The 24,720-nt window shown below is 47.5% G+C and overlaps 2 protein-coding genes across 6 annotated transcripts; one reads left to right on the top strand and one right to left on the bottom strand.

Moving 5' to 3' along the window:
- Nucleotides 1-700: 700 nt before the first annotated feature.
- SWI5 (SWI5 homologous recombination repair protein) lies at nt 701-4,259 on the bottom strand. Its single transcript, XM_030961747.1, has 6 exons — nt 4,236-4,259; nt 3,159-3,415; nt 3,015-3,063; nt 2,517-2,638; nt 1,495-1,589; nt 701-1,244 (listed from the first exon to the last, which is right to left on the bottom strand). The coding sequence occupies exons 1-6, from the start codon at nt 4,257-4,259 to the stop codon at nt 1,180-1,182; spliced, it is 612 nt and encodes a 203-aa protein (XP_030817607.1). The 3' UTR covers nt 701-1,179.
- On the top strand, nt 4,219-23,211 carry GOLGA2 (golgin A2). 5 transcript variants are annotated; one of them, XM_030961762.1, is made up of 28 exons: nt 4,219-4,305; nt 5,513-5,635; nt 5,972-6,052; nt 9,347-9,481; nt 10,043-10,086; nt 10,211-10,274; nt 10,725-10,784; nt 11,261-11,341; nt 13,048-13,086; nt 13,608-13,670; nt 13,909-14,002; nt 14,648-14,754; nt 15,296-15,354; nt 15,563-15,704; nt 16,718-16,807; nt 16,974-17,081; nt 17,177-17,264; nt 17,749-18,092; nt 18,899-19,012; nt 19,291-19,515; nt 19,831-19,930; nt 20,013-20,089; nt 20,657-20,810; nt 20,945-21,012; nt 21,286-21,388; nt 21,643-21,749; nt 21,907-22,075; nt 22,183-23,211. In XM_030961762.1, the coding sequence occupies exons 1-28, from the start codon at nt 4,258-4,260 to the stop codon at nt 22,428-22,430; spliced, it is 3,135 nt and encodes a 1,044-aa protein (XP_030817622.1). In that variant the 5' UTR covers nt 4,219-4,257; the 3' UTR covers nt 22,431-23,211. The 5 variants fall into 5 exon arrangements, with proteins under 5 accessions (XP_030817622.1, XP_030817621.1, XP_030817623.1 ...); XM_030961761.1 differs by having other exon boundaries at nt 17,746-18,092; XM_030961763.1 differs by lacking the exon at nt 5,972-6,052 and having other exon boundaries at nt 17,746-18,092.
- Nucleotides 23,212-24,720: the final 1,509 nt, after the last annotated feature.

The following is a 24,720-nucleotide window of genomic DNA, read 5'->3' as shown; positions in this document are numbered from 1 at the left end:
GGAAATATTCTGCACAGCTGCACATCAGCAGAGACTTGGATGAATCATGGAATATACAGGCTCTTTCTGTCCCCCTGCTTGAGACCACTCCCCACAGTTTTTAAGGGAAAACAAGACACCATTAGTGACATTTCTGTGCCACATCCAGAGCCAGGAGTGCAAAACCAATTATCTGTTCTCAGCAGCAGCCTTGTGACTGGTTTCTGGCTTCCAACCACAATGAAGACAGATTAATTTGATTCAAATTTGGATGTAAGCAGACTGCAGGATGGGCCTAACTGGAGAGCACAGGGGAAACTTTCTGGCTAGAAGGTCTTGGAAAGTAGAAATGGGCAGAAGGACATCAAGTCTGAATGAAAAAGGGACAATAGATCTGCAGTCAGCAGAGCATCACTTCCAGCTGCCCAAAGCAGCCAAATTTAGTCTGTGCAGTCACCCTCAGCCCTCACACTGACATTGAAACACTCGTGCTCCCAACACCATCCACTGTCCAGAACAGCACTCACTGCCACCATGACTCTGCACTTAGAGCAGAGAAAAGAGATTCTGCACCTGCACATTCCTGGAGAAAACATTTGAATAGCTCATGTTGTCTCAATATAATTGGTTCCCAGGTTCATGCACTGTTTTATAGGCTCTGAAAGTGATTTACTGGCAGATGTGAAGGCTGCTTTATTGAGAGTGAACAGTTCAACACAACTTTACATTTTGCCATTTACTACAGAAATGATACAAAACCTCCAGATACCAGAGCAGGTAAGTACAAAAATGCAGAACACCCAGACTTGTCTGGATTTGTTGATAAAACAAAACAAACCCCCAAACCACCACAATTTCTGCCTTCTTCCTTCCTTTCTTCTGAGGGTTTTCTTTTCAAAGCAGCTATTACATTGCACATGTGTATGTCCTTACTTCCTCTATCCATTCAGTAACCAAACAGCCCCTGGATACTGCAGGGAATCAAAGGCTCCATGGAAGAGGCTCAACATCAACCTGAACTACAACCTTTCCAAAAAAAAAATCCTGTTGATCAAGTAGTACATGAAATTATCTAAAATCCTACATCTCTTTTCCAAAGGTTCCTTTTCCATCTTCTGTCTCCTAAACCAGGATGACACCACTGTGTAATGGCCCAGTGACAGTCACTTCTGCAGGACATGGCAGTCTCCAGGTTCAGCACTAGTCACTGAGCTCCAGGTCATACTCAGGATAGAGCTGTTTTGTAGTGACCCCCCGGATAACAGCTAGGAAATAAAGAAACAGCATTGTTTTCATTAAACAAAGATCAGGTAAGTCAGAAACATGATGTTTTCCTCCCCCAGTTATCCCATAGCCAAGAAACCCAAGGTTTTGCAGCTGTGTCATGCTTGCCCAAACATTTTAAATAAAGTGAAGAATCTGTAACACAAGCTTTGCCTCCATGGTAGCAGCTTCTTTCTGTGTTTGTATGAAACCACTGACTAAAAAGGTCTTGAACAGCTTTCCCTTCCTTACCTAGCTTGCCCAGGAGCATCTGCCCAGCATCTTTGATTTCATTGTACTCGTGGAGCAGAGAGATGTGCTTGTCCAGTTCCTCCAGGCTGTAGCCCCTGTAAAATAACACCAGGAAGGTCACAAATGACACAGACGGACTGGGGCTTCCTGCTGCTGTGGGACATACCCAAGCCTGGCACCTCAAAAGCAGAGAGTGAACACAGCAAAGTGCAATTCCTGCAAGTCCTAAACATGAAAGATCTAAACAAGCTCAAGAAAGCCAATACACCCAAGTTCTCAGAGTCAAGAGTAGGCTGTGGTAAATTCTATTGATACCTATCTCTAATCTGTATTTAGGGAAAAAAACTAAGAATTGTAGACTCATTTAGGATGGAAGACCTCCAAGAGTACCAAGTCCAACCTTTGGCTAAGCACCACCATATGAACTAAACCAGAGCACTGAGTGCCATATCCAGTCATCTCCTGAACACCTCCAGGGACCATGACTCCATCACCTCCCTGGCCAGCCCAGTCCAATGTTTAATCACCCTTTCAGCAAAGAAATTCCTCCTGATGTCCACCCTGAAGTTCCCCCAGCATAGCCTGAGGCCATTTCCTCTTGTTCTGTTGCTAGAAGGTTTGTTTATCCTTGAGGATAAATGAGAAGGGGTTCTGGAACAGCCTTTGTTGTTCTACCATTCCCATCTTACCTTAGAAAATATCAGTCTTTCACAACAAATAACAAATGGCTAAAATTATCTGTTCCCAGCAAAGACATAATTACCTCAGGAACACCCAGGCTAAAACAAAAATCCTCTTATGCAAGTTTCTGGTAAAACTTGTTTTGCTTTACCACATGAAGTGGAAAGAATTCCCTCTTGTCTCTAAGTCCCTTCACTTACAACACTGTAACCAACATTGCACCACGCCAACAATGGCATCATAGAAGGTCAGCTCTCAGCTCCAATTCCTGCATCACATTTTATTTTAAAAACAAAAATAATTAAGGCATCAAGTAAACACGGAGCTTGCCAAGGACGTACTCTGACAATAACTGTGCAATTTCCTGGTCTAGAGCGAGGTCTTTCTGTTTCAGCTCTTTGATTTCACCCCGCAGGGCTTCTTCGCTGGCTCCATTAGGCTGGAGGGACTTGGGAGATGGGATCTGCAGAACACAGAGACACATAGCAGGAACCCAGCTCTGGGTAAGGTGCTGCAATGCTGGAGCACTAATGGGAAAATAGTGTGTGTATCACTGGATAAAACAGGAAAAAAGGAAAAAAAATATCCCCAGGGCAGGGAGGGGGGGTTTAAATAAAATGTGGATCACTGTACATAATACTAGCCTGCTCCATACCACATCTAACCACACTTTCCAGAGCTACAGTGTAAAGTGAAAATAAATAATTAAAATCCACAATGTGCCTTTTAGGAGAAACTCGCAGCACGACACAGAGCAAAGTGCGGTGCCGGCGCTAACCGGGGAACCCTCCAGGCCAATCCCTCCCCCCCGGGCCGGGCTGAGCCCCGCCAGCACTCACCGGTGCCCTGAACGCGGCCGCGCCGCTCCGTCGCCCGCCGCCCGAGACCCTGCCAAAGCACAGGGCACCGCGTCAGGGGCCGCCACCGCCGCCTCGGTGGGGACACGGCCCGGGAGGGGAGGGGCAGGGGGAAGCGGCTCCTACCTCCTGGGCAGGGCCCGCGGCGGAGGATGGCGGGGCGGGCTGCGGCCCGCGCCCGCCGGGGCCCGCTCGGCCAGGGCTGAGGGTCCGCGCTCAACGGGGCTCGGGGCTCCCGCCACACCGGAGAGCGGCAGTCCTCCCGCCACAGAGCACGCCGGGAGTTGTAGTTCCCCGCCACAGAGCACGCTGGGAGTTATAGTCGTGCCGCCGAGAGACACGCCGGGAGTTGTAGTCCTCTGCCGGGCCCGACCGTGGTGGGGCTGCAGGTGACATTGGGTGTGGCAGGACAAAATTGTCCCCCAATGGCCACAGCCGAGGTAGTTACATTTGGTGCTTCAGAGACACCTCAGCACCGCGGCTCAGCTGGGACGGGGGTTCAGGGGGTCTCGGGGTCACTCACACAGAATCACTGAATCAATCTGGTTCGAAAAATCACCCCTGTGATCGAACACCACCATGCCAACCAGACCACGGCACTGGGTGCCATGTCCAGTCTTTACCCTTAAGCACCCCTGCAATGTTGTTTTCGCAAGGTGAGCACTGACCACGCCCCCCCTTGACCCTGTGTCCCGCCGGGCCACCGCAGCTCCCTCCGGCCCGGCCCCCCGGTCCCGCACAGAGGCTCGGACAGCGCTGAGGCCCCGTCCCGCCGCGCTCGGGCCCGCCCGGCGCAGGGAGCCGTGTCCCTGTGAGCGCCGTGTGTCAGAGCCGGGGCTGCCCCAGCCTCGGGTGCCGCCGCGCTTGGAAGGTCAAAGGATTTGGGATCGCACACAGCGACCCCGCTGCCTGCGCTGCGCGCGGGATCCGCGCTCGGACAGCACAGGGCGGAACGCGAGGCGGCTGTGCAGGACGCGCCCCGCAAAGGCGAGGGGAGCCGGGCTGGCCCCTCCCGGCTGGGCTGTCGGGTCACTACAGCAGCGGGACAGAGCCGGGTGCCACACGGGGACCGGGGTGTCCCGGGGCGGGAGTGTCCCGGCGGGGCCGGGCTGTCCCGCTGTGTCACCCCGGGGTGTCCCGGGGCGGAGCGGGGCCGGCCGGGGGCGGAGCCGCCGCCGCCCCCGCCGCTCCTGGCGGGCTGACGTGGCCCGGGCGCGGGGCGGACATGGCGGACGGTAGCAGGCAGAGCCGGTTGGCCGCGGCCAAGAAGAAGGTGAGGGGCCGCGGGTCTGGGCAGGACGGGACACGACAGAACGGAGCTGGGGGCGGCTGCGTGCCGCGAGCCCCGCGCGGGCCGGACCCCGGGCCGAGCCGAGTGCGGCCTCCCCCGAGGGGCGCGGGCCGGGCCGCCGCCGCCCCCTCGCTCCGGGCCCGGCCGCGGTGGGGCCCGGGAGCCTGCGGGTGTCCGGGGCTGCGGCCCGGCCTTCTCGGCGGGCGGCCGGGGCGAGGCCGGGCCTGGGTGGCTGCGGTGCTGTGAGGGTTGCCCGGGCTGGCGTGGGGGTGTCGTGTCCCCCCCGCCTTCCTTCCTCCTCCCCCCGCCTTCCTTTTTTCCCCCTGTTTTTTCTCCGTATTTTTTCCCTCGGGGCGGCCCGGCTGCCTGCGTCCCGGCGGGATGCGCTTCTGTGTCAAAGTCACTGGAACGGGAAAGTGTCCTGGAGCAGTTCAGGCTTCCATTTTGAAATCGTACCAATAATGGGATCCTCCTCCATCCTTCTCCATCCCCCGCTGCCCCGCCGTGCCCTGCCCGGGGTGTGCGGGCCGGGGGCGCCGTTATTTGCATAAACAACTGCTGGGTCCGGCCGCTCTGGGGCTCGGGCGTGCAGGAATTGCACAGAAATGCCGGCAAATCTGGCGGGATTCGAGTTACATGTTATCAGACCGGCACTTCCTGGGCGAAGTTGATGCAATTAAAAAATCATTTGTAGATTGTTTCTCCCCTTAGTTCGCAGTTGTTGCAGTGTCTGCTGTGGGGATTGCACCTGTCCTTCATAAAATCTTTCAAGGAGTGGAAGATTTCACTGTCAGGCAGTGCTTCCTCACTTTGCATGTAGGATTAATTGCCCTTTATTAATTTTGCCTTACTGCTCTTATAAGCCTGAAAATCCCCCAAACCAGTGCTTTCAACCTCCTTTTAGTTGCACTGTGGAATATCAATTTCCCAGGAGCAGCATTGGCTGTAAACAAAAGTTGAATGTTTACAAAGCTTGTCATAAACCCATCTCTTTGGTCTTAACTTTAGCCTTCTTGGGCTTATTTTGATTCCTGTTTTTCCCCCAGACTGATGAATTCATGGAAGAGCATTTCTCTTGTCCTTACACTTGATCTGTATTTTTACCAGTGAAGTTAGGTTTTGAGGGTTTTTCGGGGTTATAGAAGGTATATTCTGTTTGGACTTCAGATTCGTCTTCTTCTGTTCACAGCTGAAGGAATATCAGCAGAAGAACAGCCCTGGAGCAACTGCAGGAACTAAGAAAAAACGCAAAACTAAAGAAGGCAGCAGACCTGCAACTCCCACCACCGATGACCAGCAGCCTCCAGAGAATGTGAGTGTCCCAGTCTTTCTCTCACATCATTTGCCACCTCCCTCTTCTTTGGTTTTCTGGACAATCTGACAGGAGCTGGAAGTGCTGGGGTAAGAGCCGAGTGGTGTAGGTGCTGTGTGAGGTGTGCTGCAGCAGTTGGCAGCTGCCTGTTCTGGAGGGGGCAGCTGCCATCAGAGTCTGCCCGGTGGTGCCCTGGGTGTGCCCAGAGCTGCTGGGCTGAGGCGTGTGGTGCTCACCAGCTGGACAAGGCTGGTTCCTTGGCTGCCTTGGATTGACATTTTCTCTCTGTCCTTCTCTGAGCCGTTTCTCTTTCCCCTTTTCTTTCGCCTCCTGTAGATTCAGAACATTCTGAAGGTGCTGGTGTCAGACCTTAACCGCTCCAATGGGGTAGCCATACCCTCATTGGACAAGAGGAAGGTGAGGCAGTGCTCGTGTCCCTCGCAGTGACTCGCTCTCCCTCCTGCATGCTTCGGGTTCTGCTCACTCTGAGCTCCATCTCTGGGATGGAGCCTTGTCCCCACATTTCCATTGTCAGTTGCTTCAGTTTTGTTGCTGTTTTTATTAACATGGAGCTCTTTGTTACCATTGCTTGTTTCCTCCTGGTTTGTGTCAAAGTTAACACGTCAAAAAGTGAGCCTTGTCAAAAAGTCTTTCTTGAGACAGCTGAGCTTGGAGGAAAACAGGAATTTGGGGTGAGGCAATAAACTCATTTATAACAGCTGAGGAAAACTGCACTAAGAAGAGGTAGTGATTCCTTATTCTGTATTTCTCCTGCTCTTAGTGTCATTGCTTTGTTTCCTGGAGCTTGGTTTCTGAAGGGCATGTTTCTGCCCATCTTCAGGCAAACAGCTGCACTGGCTGGTTATTCCAGCCACCCATTTTATGACAAGCATGAAGCTGGCACAGGTGATGTACAGTCTGGCAAGTAGCAGGGGTGTAAATATGCTTAGGCAGGAAGTCAGATACTTCAAAGCCAGGCATGTACAGGCTTTAATGTCTTCACATTCCCAAGATCCCAAAGAGGAAAGGGCAGGAAGTATGCCAAGAAGCAAGAGAAAGGTGTTCAGGAGCATACATGAACAAACAACCTTTTCAAAACACTTATTGTCAGAGAGTTAGTTTATTTAAAATAAGGCCCAAACTGTGATGGGAACTTGGAGAAGTCAAATTTTGTAGCTGAGAATGTTCCAGTTTTGTTGTACCAAAGCTCTGCTTTTCATTTTCACCTGAATTGTTTTGGTAGCTTATTTCCCTACCATTGTTTCAGTGTAGTTGTCAAAAAGTAGCTCATGGTTATATTTAGTGTATATCCATGGGTGTCCAGCAATAAATATAACTGTAGTAATCATATGGGGTACCTGACAGATGAAGTGAAACCTGCAAGGGGGAATGGAATTCCCTCTGAATTGCCTTTGTATCCTTTTTTCCTTTTTTTCCTTTTGTGTGATAGTATGTCTGACACACAGAGTTCTACCAGCTGGACTGAGTTTGTAGGTTCTGTACCAGCAGAATTCGAGTGATGTGAAGAACACTCTGCCAGTTTGGGGTACTGGGTGTGCCTCAGAAAACTTGTGTTGTGACTGAAGTGTCACTGTTGTTCTGGGGACTGTTTTCAGTTAATACTTGTAAGCTCAGAGCAAATTAAATATTGGAAAAAGAGACTTGTTTCCCATTGGAGGGTGAGATGAAGATAGGTGGTCCAGTGCTTAGCCTTGCAGTGAAGGCCTACCTGTGTCTACAGCTTTAGTCATGTTCTGCAAAGGGAGAATTTATTGCTCTATTCATTCTTGGTTCCCCCTTTTTTTTTTTTTTTCTTCAGAGATACAGTTTGATCTGATTGACTATTATGGAATTTTTGGATTGTTGTGCCTGGGGTTTTAGGAATTGTTTGAAAACTAATCTTTAACTGCAATATGTAATGAAAGACCAATTTCTCATTCCAGTTGCTGTCTTGTAAAATCCTGAGTCAGGAAAATGCTGTTTAGAAACTTGATGCTAATAGGGCAGAAAAGCTGATCATTGGCAGCTGAGCTGCTGCTGCCATTGGTGTCTCATGTGAGGCAGAGCCCTCCCTTGTCTCTCACTTCAGCTTTCTTGGCTCTGAAACAGAGGAAAACCAGCAAAGACAAAGCCTTTGTGTGAAAGCAAATGGATCCTACTACATGCTAAGCTGAGCAGAATTACTGACTTTTTATTCTACATTATTGGAACGTCACAAAGTATAATTTCCATATAAGTGTTTTGCTTTTAATGCTTTCTGTTTCCAACAAATTCAGTTGTTCAAAGAGTTTTGGGATTTTTGACAGTTTATTACAAAACTGCTTCTTGTGAGGAAAGAAGGAAGGGGTTCTTGTGGTTAAGGAACATTACTGGTTTCTTCATGTTGGAAGTATTAGGCAGAAGAATGTTCAGATCAGAAGAAATTATCATTTTGAGATGCACTGGGGAATTAATTCCTCCTGTCCCTCTGGTGTTTGTATTGATGAGTGTATGATTGATAAAGGTGAAGTAACCTTTAGCTGGAAGAAGTGAGGGAGTTCCTGACCTTCCTAATAAGCACCTAACATATACTGCTCCTTCAGAGCATCAGTACCTGTCCTGATAAAAAGAAATTCAGAAAATTCTTTTTTCCCTTTGTAGTCTTCCAACTTACTGCCTTCATTAAATCTGTCTCCACTGTTGCTGTTTTAACCTTGCTGCTGGATTAGTGAGTGAAGAGCTGAGAGGTAAACAGGGAATGCCAAGAGAGATTTCTTGGTTCCTATGAAATGCCAAGAAGGGAGTAACTAAGTAAGAGGAAACTCTTCCAGGTGGAGTTGCAGAGAGCTGCAATGTATTGGTGGGGCTGAATGCTGAGATTATCTCCTTTGTTTTGTTGTGTTTTTAAGTGATGATTTACTAGAGCTGGATGATGAAATCAATCAAATTGCTTTAAACACAAGAGCACTGCTGGACCTCTATGGCTCTAGTGCTGTGCAAGGAGATCAAATGGGTCAGTGCAGTGTGGCTTTGTAGAGGGGGCTGCAGATGCCATCCACCCTCCCACAGAGGCTGGATAGGAATTTGCTGTCCAGAAATAGTTTTTTGGCTCTTCTCTTTTCTATTTAGATTCTTCTAGTCATGGGATCTATGGCTGCAGCAGGGCCACAGGCACCTGCTCCCAGCCACCCTCCCTCTGGCCTGTTGATAAATGTCCTGTTTCTAAACTGGTGGGTCATGGCATGCCACAAATTACAGCGAGTTTTAGAGCACTTGAGTCTGACTAACCCATTTTTCAACTGGTCACTCCTCTGTTCTTTTCCATCTTCATTTGCATAGTGATCTGTGTTTTCCCCAGGAACACCTTGAAGGTGGTGCTTTTCAAAGCACAGTGACATTTGGCTTTGTCCTTAGTTGATTTTTGGTGAATCTTTTGCAGTGAATCTCATGTGTGAACTTAAGAGTTTGGGTGATGTTCTTGCCCTGTGTTTAAAAAGGGAGCTGGATTGTGGGACACTGGTTCTTTATGGAAGGACACACTCTGGGACAGTGTTTGTCTGTAGTTGATGCATTCACCTCTTTGCTCTGGGGAGAACACAGGTTCCCTTCCATGTGTTTCTTAATGACTGTTCACAGTTGTCTGGTTTTCACAGGCAGGCTAAAGGTGATGTGTTGCTGTGTGTTTGTTCATTTTGCATGAAGGCTGTAATCCTGTGCTGTGTTTTGTGACAGGCATACTTTGACAGTGATGTTGCCACTCGTAGTGCTGAACAGCTTGCTCCTGATGTCCCTGTGCTATCTAACAGCAACAGCCTCCCTAGTTGTGGTTCTGTTCTGCCTGCTCCTGAGAGCATGCAGCTGACACAGGTTTGTGACTTATCATCAATACTGCCATTGAACCATTGAGTATTGGTTAGTGAAGCCACATTAGTGTGGAGAAAGGGGACCTTCATAAATATGACATGACTAGTTCAGGTTTTCTCCTGTTAAAAATACTACATTCTCCACTCTCCATGCAGTCATCATCTGTCTGTGAGAGCAGAGGGAGTACTAGCACACACGTGGCCCTGCAGCTTCCAAAGCTGTCTTCCTTCCCCTTCTCTCCTATTTCAATCAGTCTGTATTTCCTTTTACTAATTAAAGATTCAGTTGTAGCTTTTTTCAGCAAAGTGATGATTATCCTGATAAATAGGAACAGCAGACATAAAGCCTGATACACTTGAATTTCTCTGTTCCAGACTCACACCACTCAGAAATGATGTGTAAGCCAGGGCTGAGTTGGTGGTTTTAAGTTCATCTTCCTTTGGGAAGCAGTAATTACAGGAGCTGTGAAACTTGAGCCCAGGTGTAATCAAGTCTTAGTGACACATTCATAAGTGTGACTCCCATCTTTTGCGGGCTTACAAGTTTTTATGTTTTAATCCACAGATGAATGAAGCTGAGGATCATAAAAATGCTTTGGATGAGAACAGGTGAGTGTCTATGTTGGCTTTGCAACAGGATCCCAACAGATTAAGGTTTTATTCCTGCCCTAATGCTGTGTTGATTTGGGCAGCTCTCTGGGAGAGGTTCTCATTGCCAGGTCTTTGTTCCCAGGTCTTTCTCGTCAACAGAGGGTCTCCGTCAGTTGTCTGAGCAACTCAATGGCCTGGTTTCCCAGGTACTCCTTTTCATCCTTTTGTCCCAGTAATTTTCTTGGTGTTTGATGTGGAACTTGAAGCAGAGAAACACACTTCAATCTCAGAGACGTCTGCAGCCATCCTACTAACCAATGTGGTACTTAAACATTGAGGAGCAAAAAATGCTGGTTTAGGAATTTAAGATTTCGGCAGTAGGAAGAAAAGCAGAGTGGGATGAATGAATTGTACACATTCACAGAAAGATGTACTCTTGATTTACTGGAAAAGAATATGAAGTCAGTCTGAATAATTCACATCAGCTTGTCACAGGGGCAGCCAGCATCTATCCTGAGCCAGAAGAGTGTTTTCTGTGCCTGTGTGTGGTTGTTTGAAGTGACAGGTGCTATGAGGAGTGTTACACTTATAATGGGATCTTACCAAATAGTGATTTGATTTGAGGACTAAAACTGACTTACTTGATTTACTTCTAGTCTACATCGTATGTGAATGGAGAAAGTGCTGTTTCTTCCACAAATATTAAGGAAATGGAAGTAAGTTGTTCTCAGTCTGTCATGTTTTTTATTTTTCCTATTTGTTGCTGTTGATCACTTGTTTGAATTCTGTGCTTACAGCAGTGTTAGTGAGGCCTAACTGAATGCACAGGTCACATACATCACTGTGTAGTGTCACCTGGGGCTGTAATTGGGTAGCTGTGATCACAACAGTCAGAGGCAGTTATTAGAGATGTTCCCAGTTTGGGGACTGGGGATAATCTGGCTTCCATGCAACTGCAGTTCTTATTTCTGATTCACTTTTATGTCAAAATGAGGCCTCAGCAGAAACTGATAAAATAGGTTGACATCCCAGCTGCTTTTGTTCAAGCCACAGATTTTGTTTTGTTTGGAGAATCTGATTATATCAAATTGTGATAATGATTTATTTTTCTGTCCTTTTTAATTATTGCTTTTTTCCTTCCCTCCTCCTCTTCTGCTCCTTCCTTTTTCTCCTATATGCATGTGCCCGTCAGACACGTTACCAGGAGCTGGCAGTAGCCCTGGATTCCAGCAATCTAACTAACAAACAGCTCGTTACAAAGATAGAGGAATTGGTAAGAAACAATCCAACCAACCAGTCTGGCATTGTCTTTGCTGCTCCTCCTGCTCTCTGGGTGTCTGCAAGGTTCCAGGTTCCTCATAGTGCCACAAGGAAGGCTGCTTACACAGCACTTTGTATGAACAAAATGGGCCGGGTGGAAAACCTGTGAGAGGATCAAAGCCTAAGGCCTCTTTTGAGTGTGGTGGCTCATGTGAGGAAGCAGAAACAGAGTTTTGTTGTTTCCATTTACGTGTGCTCTGTTATCTCCTCACGTTGTCCCTGGATGATAAGCATCCTCATAAAACAGCTATTTCTGGTCCTGGTCTGAATCCTTGAAAAACAGAATTCTGGTGCTGGCAGCAGTGTGAAAACCTGTTTCTGCAGGTGGTGATGCTGTTCTAAATATATCAGCAGAGTGGGAGCAATAGGTCCAAGAGAGCCTGGGGCTGTTTTCTGATCATATCCTCAGCTTCTCTTGGCACAATGAATGAAAACTGCTTTGTCCTGTGGCCTGCATGGATTCCTGCTGCTGCTTTTCAGCCTTCAGCCTTAACACTGCAAAAAATGCAACTAAGTGGATCTGTTCCAGACTGAAAAGAGCCTTTCTTGTGTGAAATACTTTCTCCCATTTTGTTTCTCTCTAAAACCACACTTTTCCTAAAGTTCAGCATTTCCCAGTGTACCCCATGACCCCTCTTTTTGTTTCATTTTTGGTTTTGGGTTGTTTTTGTTCTGTTCTTTTTCTTTTTGTGTTTTAGTTGGGCTGCAGAGCTACAACGCATTGCCCACCTAGGATTCTCATTGTTTGCCAGCTTTTCTGTTTGTCTGGAACTCTGTAGGGCCTTTGCTGCATTTGTGCTCTTGCCTTTGCTTTTCCTGGTTGTGTGCTGGCATTGCTAAAATCAAAACCTCATCATCTTTCCATCTGCAGTCATGTTTCAAAATGCACTGAGGTAGTAGTGGTAATAAAAAACACCTTGGCAATATTCATCATTTTGGAAGAGGAAAAAATACTAATTATGTAGTTACTTAAGAGGAAACTGCCAGGGGGACAAGAGCAGCAAAGGGCAAACAGGGTTTGGTGGCAGCCTGGGCAGCCTTTGCCCCCTTCACACCTAGAGATGCACTTTGTGCAGTCATAGATCTCCAGTGTTTCACCCATAAGACTGAAATTGGCTGGGACAGAATTATCCCTTTCCTTGCATCTGGCTTCAGCTCTGTCTCACACCACCTTGGTGGGAGCCTGCCAATGTACGTGCAGCTCTGCATGACTTGGCCAGTTGTTAACTGGGATAGAGGTCCAAGGAATCACTTTTAAAGGAAAGGACTTCTGCTTTGGGATTTAGGTATTTGTCTTTCATTAAAAGCATTTTTGCTGATTTTCCTAACACACCAGTTTGATTGTGATTAATTGCATAGATGTGGGATATTGCAAGTTTAAACTGAAGTTGCTGGATGCTAGATAGGAACATTGAGGGGTTTCAGCAGAGGTATTGGAGGACAACTGTGATAATGTACTGGGCAATGAAAAACATAGCACGTGTATTAGTGAAGGGAGCCCCAAATCTCTTAATAGCTAAGATGAACTTCCTAGTCTTCTACAGAAATGGAAATTTTTCTTGCATTAACTGGGCATATATCCTACTTCATCAAAGTGAAAATGTGTTTCAGTATGAGAATATTTTCTCTTAATATTGGTGCATCAATTTTCTTCCATAGAAACAGCAGAACCAAGAAGCAGTGAATCAGCTGGAAAAGGTAAAGTGTGTCCTATTTTTGGATAGATACAGAAATAGGTATCTATTTCTCTGAGGAGTAGAAAACACAGTGGATTGTGGCACAAGAGTGCATGATCTTGTCTTGTGTTAGATTCAGTTTTATTTGTAGCATAAGGTTTAATATTTTGACTTCATGAGTTGGGCCTGACAGGCAGCATTCTTATTTTGACCAAAGCTAACATTGAAATCAAGTTCAATATTAGCTCAAGTTCCAGGAGTGCAGTGGGGACAGGTGGTTACAGTTTAGGTCCTTGCCAGCAGCTTCCATTCCAACACTGCCACGTGTGTGCTGCAATGATTGCACTGTGTGTTGCTGCTGGTCTGGGATGGAAAAATGATTCAGTAGTTCAAATAATGGAATATTAATTGTGTCTTTAAAAATACTGGCATCATTTAGATGCTAGGCATAGTACCAATTAATTCCTGCTTTTTTAGTTTGATGTAAAACAAGGGTTAACTATTGGCATGTTTGTGCTGACCAAGCATTATTTGTTTCTACAGGAAAAGAAGGAGTTTGAGCAGAAATTTTCTAAAGAGCAAGCAGCACTGAGGGAACAGTTACAGGTAAGGCAGAGCCTCCCTTACAGTAATATCACCTGACTTCTGCTGTTTTGTGGATTATTGAGCACTCATAGTCCTTATCCTGGAAGGCAGAAGTCCATTCCTTTACCAAAACTGTGAGTGTCAGCCAGACTGTACTTAACTGCAGGAGCTCTTTACTGAATTGTCCTTTTGTGACAACGGTGATGTTGCAGTGGCAAGCAAAGAAGTTTTGTGCTGAGCTGATTTTCCTTTCCCAAAGGTTCATATCCAGACTATTGGAATTCTTGTTTCTGAGAAGTCTGAGTTGCAGACAGCCCTTGGCCATACTCAGCAAGCTGCACGGCAGAAATCAGGTACGTGACTGTCTCTGCAGCTCAGGCTGGTGGCTGAACTGTGCATGTCAAGTCACAAGCATGACAGTTGTTGGCAGCCAGCTCACAGCACTCCTTGACCCCTCTGTGAGCAGCCTTTGGCACTGGCACTGCTGCTGTCATCATGGCTGCCCCCAAATTGGGAGCATGTTGGTCTCATGGCAGTTGAGGTTCTTTTGTGCAGCACTAAAGCCCTGTCAGCTCTGTTGGGCCTGGTGACTACCCCAGACCGTTCCTTTCTAATTCTTTTAAAACTTGATTTCCCTTTTCTGCCCTGCCTGCCACACAGCTGTCATGTAATCTAGGTTTTAGCCAAGCTTTTTATTCTGAACTACATTTGAGCAGTTTATTCTAATAGGAAAGAAAAAACAAACCCAAAAAACATACTGTGTATTGTTTTGCAAAGGAAGTTTCATCATCTCCCTCTAAAAGTGAGGCAGGTAGTTAGAGCTGTGCTCCCTGGGCTGTTAGTGAATCACCTGTAGAGCCAGGAGCAGAGCCAGCTCTGCTGATTTACAGTTCTGTGCTGCCTGAAGAGCTTGTTGACAAAGTAGAAAGTGCTGTTCAGCCAGTTCCAAAATGCTCTTTGTGGTCTAGCCTCAAGTGACTGTGCTCTGACTTGTCCAGGAGAAGCTGAGAGCCTCGCTGCCCGTTTACATTCGTCTCGCCAGCGAGTGTCGGAGCTGGAGCGCACCTTGTCCTCCATCTCCATGCAGCAGAAGCAGTCAGAGAAGGTGAGAGTCACCTCTGTTTATGCTTAACCAGCAGCTCTGCCTTTGGCTGTTTGCTTATTACTACACTGCTGCAAAGTCTGCAGTCCCTGCTTGCAGAAGAGGCAGAAATGAACCTTGTTAATTGTTAATTAACCTTTTAAAGCCCTGCGTTCCCCATGATCAAGGCAAACTTCATTTAAGTTTCTGTGACTAATCACATGGTTCAGTTGGTGTCCTCAGACCTGGCACCTCACTTCATTAGTCTGGCAGCTCCACACAAGAGAGACACCTTGTCCCAGAAATCTCCATCAAGCACACACTTTATATTGTCTTTAATCCAGAAGTTTGCAGAAATACTTGCAGCATCACATTTGAAAAGACTGAGCAGACTTATTCCTGGAAAATTCAGGAGGTTCTAAGCAAACCTGTCCTGAAGCTTTTGCCAAAGTTATGACCTTTTCTGTTTTAGCTGATGTGTTAAAAGTGAAATGAAGTATTTTTTTAATACCTCATTTGTTTAGCCAAAGTCTGTAGATGAATCAATATTTTCCTTTTTCTCCAGCATAACAAAGAGTTAGTGAAGGAGCGAGACAACCTGAAACTGGAACTGTACAAACGAAGGTAAGTCCCTTCTGCTCATTTCTGCAGAAGGGCCCCAAAACAACAAGTGGCAAAGACCACAGGAAGTGACTGGGAGGCTGGATATTCAACTGGAAAAAAAAAAAAAAAGAGTGATGTTTCTGTGATTCTAGCTGCCAGGATTGGTTTGTAGATCTTTGACCTGGACATCAGCAGACCCAGAGCCACTTTAATTTTTTGTTTGTTTTAGCAAAAGTAGTGAGGAAATAAAACAGCAGAATTCAGAGCTGTCAGAGAAAGTTCACTCCCTGGTGTCCCAGAACTCAGCTATGAAGTTGGATGTGGAAGATTTGCAGAAGAAATTGGAAATGGCTGAACTGATGATTCAACAGGTGAGGGCAGAGGACATTGATGACACTGCCACACTTCCTTCTGAGAGGGGGCAAGACTTAACTCCTGGCTTTAAAGGAAGGCATGACATCTCATCAAGACATCCTCCTAGGAAAAAGCTTTCAGCAAGGCCTCAGGGGATCAGAAAAGTTTGTATTCTTTAAGGTGTTGGAGCTGTAAATTGATTGAAAAGCACACATTGTTTGAAAAGTAATGTCATATTAGTCTGCTAAAGCTGTTGTACAGTGAGAGAGGGTGAAATGTGGAAATACAGTGACTTTTCTGATTGTATCTGTTCAGGATTTTGGTTATTTAGTTCTTTAGTCTCACTGAGTAACCAGCTGAGTAGGGGTGCTGTTTGTACTCACCAGTGGAAGGTGGTGAATTGGACAGTGGCAGCTTGAAGTCAGCTGGGGAAAGAATGCATGGAGCCAGCTGTTAGCAGGTCAGAGAGCAAGCTTGGTGTAACCCTGAGCCTGGGAGGGAAGAAAATGCTCTTTTTTAAATTCCTAGACTGTGTCTTAAGTTACCCTTGAAATTAAGCCAACTGCTGCTCTTCTGGGAAAAGTCCTGTGCCTCAGCTGAGCCAGCTTTGGTGCTCAGTCCACTGACATGCTCCAGACACTGGCTTTAAATTCCTGACATGTCTGACAACTTTTAAGGTCACAGCCTTTTATACCATCTGATATGGCTGTATAATGCAGACTCTGGAAATGCACAAAATTTCTGAGTCAAAGTTTGATTGAGTCCTATTTTCTTAATTAAAAATATAGTAAATGTAAAATTGGTAGGGAGGAGCTGCCCAGTTCAGCTTGTTTTATAGGACTAAAATCTCAGCTTTTTGTTTTTAATCTCCTTATTTTTTTCACACTGAACTTCACTATGAGTTGGAGCACTTTAAAGAATTATAGGAGGTTACAACATGGATCATGTGGCAGGTTACTCTCAGGAGGAAAGGCTGTGCAGGAATTGAGTGTTCACATTTTGCCTTAACTTTCTGATTTTTTTTAAACAGTTCTCAAGCCAGGGAGGGAGTCTGGATGCAAACCAGCAGCTGCAGATGGCTCTGGAGGACAAGGCAAGCATGGAAACCCAGGTAGCTCAGGTAAGAGGTTGTATGAAATATGATCTAAATCTTGAAGTCTGTAAGGAAACTTGTGGGGCAGAAAAATGTAGTCTGAGCTTTGCACTAACACTGATTTCTTCAAGTTTTATCCCTTAAACCAGATTTATTTAGCCAATATGATGTTGTTTGATTTTGTTTTGAACAGCTCTCAGAGTCACTCCAGCAGCTGCAGGCAGAAAGAGATCAGTATGTGGAGAAACTGAGGGAGGAGGGGAGCATTTGGCAGCAGCGGGTGCAGCAGCTCTCTGAGCAGGTAACCCAGGGGCAGCATTCCAGCTCTGGACAAAGCCAGGCAGCAGGAAATGCCCCATGAACATTGTTGTAATTTTCATTTGTGTGGCCTTGCAGGTCCACACAATGGCAGAGGAGAAGGAGAAACACATGGCCAAAATTCAGGAGCTGGAAGACAATGTTACAGAGCTGTTGAGCACATCAGGTAGGGCTTCCAAAGTGGGTCTGGATAACTGTCCTGCTGTGCAGGTGCTTCTGCACAGGAGGTGCAAGTAGGTCTGATGCTGGGAAGGCAGATGGAGACCAGGTGACCCTAAGAACCCTTTTGTCCTGGGAAATAGCAAGTGAACTCCTGTAATGAATGGACCAGCAGCCTGGTTATGTGTGTAGTACTGGCCTGACTGTACTGTCAGCCTCTCTGGCCCAGGAGTTTGGGAAGGCAGGATGCTCCTGCTCTAGGGTTGTGAGGGAATCAGCAGCAGACAGCAGGATGCTGTGCTTGGGTTTGGGGTAGGTTTGCTCTTTGTTCCTCTCAGTGCTGTGCACTGAGGATTGGATGCTGCAGCTGCTGAGCCCTCCTGGGTCACAGAGCCCCGTGGGCTGGGGAGTGCTTTGTGTACCCAGCACTGATGTGTCTCACCCAGCCATTTCCCTGGGACTGAGCCCCTCTGATTGCATTTCCTCAGCAGTGAAGCCCATGGATATTGAGCCTGCCTTACCACCAGGGCCCACAGCAGCTGAGCTCAGCCTGCAGGAGGAGATCCAGCGGCTGCAGCAGGAGAAGGAGGAGCTGCAGGGGCAGTACCAGGCCCAGGTCCGGGACAATGAGCAGCTGAGCCACCTCAACCGGGAGCAGGAGGAGCGGCTGCTGGAGCTGGAGAGGAGCGTGCAGCGCTACAGCGAGGAGGCTGTGGACAGGCAGCAGATCCTGGAGGACATGCAGAGTGACAAGGCCACCATCAGCAGGGCACTGAGCCAGAACCGGGATCTGAAGGAGCAGCTGGCTGAGCTGCAGAATGGGTTTGTTAAACTGGTAGGTCTCTTCTGTGCATCTTTTCTCACTGCTTCCCTCACTGGTGCAATCCTTTTGTAGCGCAGATGGGAAAAACTGGCAGCAGCATTATCCCTCTCTTATCCTCTGAGACTCTTATCCTCCATCCTTTGATACATAGTGCCATTCCAGGAGGTTCCCTCCAGTTCCTTACTCCCTCAGGTGCTCTAGCAGATGAACCAGTATCTTTGTCCAGAACTGTTTCCTTTTTCTTCTTATCCCCTGGCAGTTTCTGTCCCTGGGTATCCCTCCTGCCCTTTTACCTGAAGAACCCATTTCCTGTTCCCTTATATTTGTCCATGAGAAAGTTCTCAACAGTATTCTCTTCTGCTGGTGTCATTCTTACCCATCCTAGAGCTGAATCCTTACTCTTGCTTTGCTTCTTTCAATGTGACACTTCCCCTCTGGGGTCCTAGCAGACTGACACATGGTCTAGCTGCTGGGTTTTTTCTTCAGTCCTTTTTGAACTCCTTGGTTTTGAATATCTGCAGCTCTCTTTGGGATATTCATACCACCCATCTGCTTTGGAGCTGACAGGCTGCATGATGTGCCAGGCCTCTTCTTGGCACTGTCCCAGCACCAATTCCCCAGTCTCTTTCCTTGTTCTTGTCCCATCTTCTGAACCTTTCTTTAAGCTATTTACTGCCCTAAACAGTCAATTTATGGCCCTTAGTCCAGGAAAACACAAGGGATGGCACCCTGTTGTACTGGGAACTAACGTGGTTTATTGAGAGCCTGTTTCATGGTGGCTGGGGCACTTTCCTTACACAGTTGTGTTTGTCTTGCAGACAAATGAAAACATGGAGGTTACAAGTGCCCTGCAGTCAGAGCAACACGTAAAGAAGGAGCTGGCCAAGAAGCTTGGGCAGCTGCAGGAGAACCTGGCAGAGCTCAAAGAGACGGTGAGCACCAGCACTGGGATGGCAGGGCTGGATTCTGCAAATTGCTGGCAACTTCCCAGACATTGATGGAAGGATGGAAATGGGTATTGCAAAGATCCAGCTGGGAGCCTTCCCCTATCATCTGCTGCCTGATGTGGGGGACCAGCATGTGGGGGCAGATGGTGGCTGTCTGCCTGGTTGGTGGCTTTGGGGCAATGTTGACAGTTTGGATCATGTCACAGGGATCAGCTTTCCAGGCAGAAGGGGTTTGATGTGGTGGTTTGACCTTGTTCTCTCAGCTGGAGCTGAAGACACAGGAGGCCCGTGGCCTGCAGGAGCAGAGGGACCAGTGCTACAGCCACCTGCAGCAGTACACCCTGGCCTTCCAGCAGCTTGCTGCTGAGAAGGAGGAACTGCACAAGCAATTCCTGCTTCAGACACAGCTCATGGACCGCCTGCAGCACGAGGAGGTCCAGGGCAAGGTGACAGTGGAAATGCACCTGAAAGAGCTGCAGCAGACAAAGGTAAGAGTAAAAAGGGACAAGTGGAAAGGTGGGAGGTAATCAGTGAGAGATTTGGTGGGTCCCTTCCACCCTGGGCTGTTCTTTTTAGTTTGGAAGGCAATTTGGAAATGGTGTCAAATATCTACAAGATTTATCTGCAGTGCAGTCATAATACTGCTGTGATTACACCCTGTGCCATACAGATGAGTTGTACCTGTCTCTGGAGCAAAGTAGTGCTTGTGTGTTTGTGTGTGTGGTGCTACTGCTTGAAGACAGTGTGACTGTTTGCATTCTGGCTTGTGCAGGTTTTTGTGATCCTCTGCTTCTCTCTTGCAGGAAAGTCTAGAAGCTGTAGCCAAAGAAAACAAAGAGCTGCAGGCCCAGATCAGTCAGCTGGCAGCAGAAATGGACGGCAGGATTTTGCACCAACTGGAGGGTGAGTGGCTGCATCAGGGAGGAGGCAGAGCTGGGTTCTCTGCAGCATTGCCTCCTTGTTCACCTTCCTTCTTTTACTGAAGGCGATGAAGCAATGACCGAAGAAATCCAAAAACCTTCTCTTGTGATCCCAGAGAAGTTTGAAAGCCATGAAGAAATGGTGAGTCTTAATGGGTAGAAATGCCTTTGGTTTTAGTTCTAAACAAATATCTAGAAAAGGAATCCAGTTAAATTGCAGAGAGGTTTATCAGCTGTTATGCTACCAGCTGAGTGCAGTCATGAGGGAAATGCAACACCTTGTGCATAGCAGCAAAGCCAAGACTTCTGCAGCATCCTTGAAAAACAGGCTGGAAGTCTGGCAGTGGTTTCCTTATGATGACAACTCAGCTGGCAGAGCAGCTCTTTAATGGGGCTTTGATGATGATGTTCTTTTTAGTTTGGAAGGCAATTTGGGAATGGTGTCAAATATCTACAAGATTTATCTGCAAGTACAGTCATAATACTGCAGTCAAATAGCTCTCAAGGGATCCAGTTTTTAACCTGCACTAATTGGGAATGAGAAGAGGCAGTAGCTGCTGCCTGGCTTAGTTCCAGGGCAGTCACACAGTTCTTTGGTTTCACACCCATAAATAAAATGGGGTAAACTGTTACTCTGTCCTGAGATGCACCATAGATCCTGCTGAACACAGGGGAAGCACTAATGTCCACATTCTGAAATTCTTCTTAGGTCCTTTTCGTGACCTCTGCCATGTCCCAAGTGGAGCAGGAGCGAGAAGATCTGAGGAAGCAGCTGGCTGCTCAGAAGCAGCAGTGCAGAACCCTCCTGCAGCAAATCACAGCTCTTAGGCAGGAGCAGCAACATCACATCACACTGGATGGAGGTAAAGCTCCAGTAGTTTGGGGACAGTGTGACCGTGAGGTGCTCGGCCAGCTGGCCATGGCTGCTCTGAGACCTTTGGGTCTGTGAGTGCATCCTGCCCCAGGAGAAACTGTAAATTGCACACATCTCTTCCAGGCTCCATTATGGATACTGTTCCAGTGGAGGTTCACGAGGCTTTGAAAACTGCCATGGACAAGCTACAGGTAAGCACAGCATCTCATGTTGTTTCAGCCCTATTGCACTGTTCAGCCAAACTAGACTCAGTGTCAGACAAACACAACACAAACAGATTGTAGGGGAATAAGCAGCAGATGTTCCATAAAAGGATGCTCCATCCTAAAAAGCTTGCTCACTGTTTATAAAGGGGCAGGATTTGTTCTCCAGGCTCAGACCAGTGTCGGGGGGGGGTGTGTTATCTTTAGCACAGGTGTTGTCTGTGTGTGACAGCCCAGTGACTGACCCCTCTGTGTGTGCAGTTGCGTTTCACAGAGCTGATGCATGAGAAGGCTGACCTGAAGGAGCGGCTGGAGGAGCTGGAGCACCGCTGCATCCAGCTGTCTGGAGAGACTGACACCATTGGTATGTCTAGGCAGCACCAGCACCAGCACAGACAGAGCTTGCTCAGGGCCTTATTTATGTGGGGAACAGCTCCCCAGACAGGTTTTGGAGCTGGAACCCTCAAACTACCAAGCTCTCCATGTCTCCTACTGCTGCCTAACTGGGCTAGGTCTCCACTCCAGGGCTGGGTTTCTTGGGTCCTCATGCCTTGTACCTCATTATAGGGCTTGTACCTCAATCTTTCAGACACTCCTGAGGCTTCTCTTGTGTTCCAGGGGAGTACATTGCACTGTATCAGAGTCAAAGGGCTATCCTCAAACAGCGGCACCAGGAGAAAGAGGAGTACATCAGCAGGTTGGCTCAGGATAAGGAAGAGATGAAGGCAAGGACTCTTTTCTGTGGTACTACTCCAAGCAGGGTGGGGCTGGGGACTGCAAACCTTCGTGTTGATTTCCTAATTCTGTGACAGGAGTAGGACTGCAAACTGCAGGGGTGTATTTGTGTGCATGTTTCATGGGCTTTCCTTTACTTTGGTGCAGATGAAACTGCTGGAACTGCAGGACTTAGTGATGCGCCTGGTCAGGGAAAGAAATGAATGGTACAGCAAGTATGTAACAGCTGCTCAGAACCCAGAGCTGCTGGCAAGCCAGACTGAGGACGGGCTCCCAGCAGAGAGGCGCATGGAGCTGAACGCCACCGATGGAGCAGGTGAGCTGCAGGCAGGACAAACTCTGTGCAGGGGGAGCAGCCCCTGCTCTCAGCCCTCTGTGGGGATGGGAGGAGTTACCTGCCTGCCTTGTGTGTGCTCCTTGCAGGGTTACGAGAGGTGAATCTATCAGATGAAGCAGAACAAGAGGCTGCTGTTCATCAATCCGGTTTCCCCCCTGCTGACAGTAAAGCTGCTCAGCCAAACCAAGAGGACCCCACAGCAAAGCAAATAATGCAGCTTCTCAGAGAAATCCAGAACCCTCAGGAGAGGCTGGGCTCCCTGCTGGAAAACCCATGCATTCCCTTCTTCTACCGTGCTGATGAGAATGATGAGGTCAAAATCATGGTAGTTTAAGAGGTGCTATATCTTACTGACAGCAACTTTCTGTGGGCCTGAAAGGACTTGATGGACTTGTACGTGCCCATACCTCTGCTCAGTGCCCTTGGTGAGAACAGGTTCCTAAAGACATCAGTAAAGAGAGGTTGTATCAGATGGAACTCAAGCATCAGACCTCATCTTCTCTTTCCTCTGTTACTCGGTGTGCTTGGAGTACAGGCAGACTCTTAACTCATCCTGGGAGGCAGCTGGTGCTGCCACATCACCTAGGCCAGGCCCACATTGGGGACAAAGGGAGTCCATGACTTTCGGCAAAATGACTTAATCCCTTTTCCCAGACTCTGCTGCCACAGGAGCTCCCCATGGTTCTGATCCATCACTCATGCCTGTCATCAGCCCAGTTCCTTCCAGGGCTCCCAGTAACTAACTGTTCTGAGAATGGACTCTTTGGACTCTCAGCAGGTTGGGTTTGTTTTCATACTACGTATCCTAAACTCCCCCTTGCTGCTGCAGCCCTGCCTCTTGCACCTGTATTTCTGAACAGGCCCCCAGCAAGCAGCTCCTGGGCAGCACAGCCCTGTCTGTTCTCATTGCCAGGGGAAGGGACCCAAGGGAGCCTTGAGGGGTCTTTTGGTTACTTGACAAAGCTTTATGTGATTCTTGGGAGTGGGGTGGAAATGTAACTGCACTTTGAAGGATGATGTGTTTCACTTGTATGTGTCTGAAGGTTTTATTTATTTTAAGAAATGGGAGAAAATAAGTAAAAGGAAACCACTTAATAAACATGCTTCATTTTGAATTTCTGGACTAGGGGTTCTAGTTCTCCATCCCTGAACTTTCCTCTTCTCCCATTTTGGTAAGGATTGCAGGAGATGAGTGGAAACCAAGATCCCATGGCGCATGTTTAAGGTCCTGGGACATAGAGCAGCAAGTGTGGTAGTCCTGGCCCTGCCTTGAAGCCATAGCCCTGATTCTAGGGAGAAAATAGAACATGGAGGGAGGAGAGCACTCCCTGAAACAGCAGCAAAACAAATCTGGGTGTGGAAGTGAACTGCATGTGGATATCCTGCAACTGACTCTGCCTTCAGGCAAGAACTGCCTGTTCTTAGGATGGGTGGTGGCAAGAGTGGAATTTGGAGGGAAACCACAGGGGAGGTTAAAGGGACCTGATCATTGGAGCTGTGTAATTAAACACAGGAGTTTGGGCTGCTGCCTGAAGCAGCATCAGCTGCCACCCTGTTACCTGCTGAGATGGAAGCACAGGAACCCAGACACAGATTTGTGTCTGTTCAACAGCAGAGATTGTGCTGTGTGAACCATCAGTGCTGCCCTGTGAGGCCCCAGGGGAAGCTGCTTTTTGAACTTTCATTTAAATGGCACAAGTGCTGTCAGTCTCTCCTCAGCACAAGTGACTGGGCTCCCCAGAGCATGGGGTGTGTACATTCTGTATCTGTGTAAATTGGTGTATATTCCTTGAAGAGAGACTAAGCCTGTTCAGTGTTTACAGCTGCTCAGGCTATTCATAAATCTGTATCATACCTAAAAGGGGAAGGGCTGTCATTTCAGACAGAGTATTACTGTAAAAGGAATAAATAGTTATTGGGTGTTTACTCTAGAACTGTGAAGGAGACAAGACCAGTGAAGGTCTGTTGCAGAGGTGACTTAACCCTGTTACAAATTTGCTTTCTGAATAAACTTATTCAGAGGGGCACTGACTAGAGGTATTTCTTTTGCATAGATCACCTTGAAATTTGGCCAGAAAAAGAGAAGAATAAATTCTTTATTGAAAGCACCTGCCCTGACAGTGATGCTGTTTTCACTGAGCTTCCATGAATGTTTTCTGTACAGACTGCTGACAAGCCTGAGAGGTGGCTCTTGGCTAGCATCTCATATAATTTCTGGCTTCAGATTTGTTTTTTACCCTGACCCCTCTCAGGAGTGATTCCTGGACCTCACCTTTACTCAACGTCCACTTCTTGTGCTCCACAAGCATTACAGGCAAAAATCCCTTTTAAGAAGCAATTTGTGTGCAAACTCCCACCTTCTGTGTGCCCCATCTCTGAAGCACCTCCACACAATTCCTTCTGCAAAGGGATTTACCTTTCTGCACCTGACAAGCTGTTTCATTCTACTGCAGCTCCTGGACATTCAGTGCTGATGCAGATCTGCTCCACCTTCCCTATCAGTGACAGCCCCTGATTGCATGCACAGCTTGTTAACTCTGTGGGATGAAAAGATCAGGTTACAATCAAACACAGCTTGAAAACCACCCAGAGAAAAAGCAAGAGAAAGAGAGATGGTTTTATTC

Source organism: Camarhynchus parvulus, chromosome 17 (genome assembly GCF_901933205.1).
Source record: "Camarhynchus parvulus chromosome 17, STF_HiC, whole genome shotgun sequence".
Lineage (NCBI taxonomy): Eukaryota > Metazoa > Chordata > Aves > Passeriformes > Thraupidae > Camarhynchus > Camarhynchus parvulus.
This window is presented reverse-complemented; position numbering and strand designations above follow the sequence as displayed.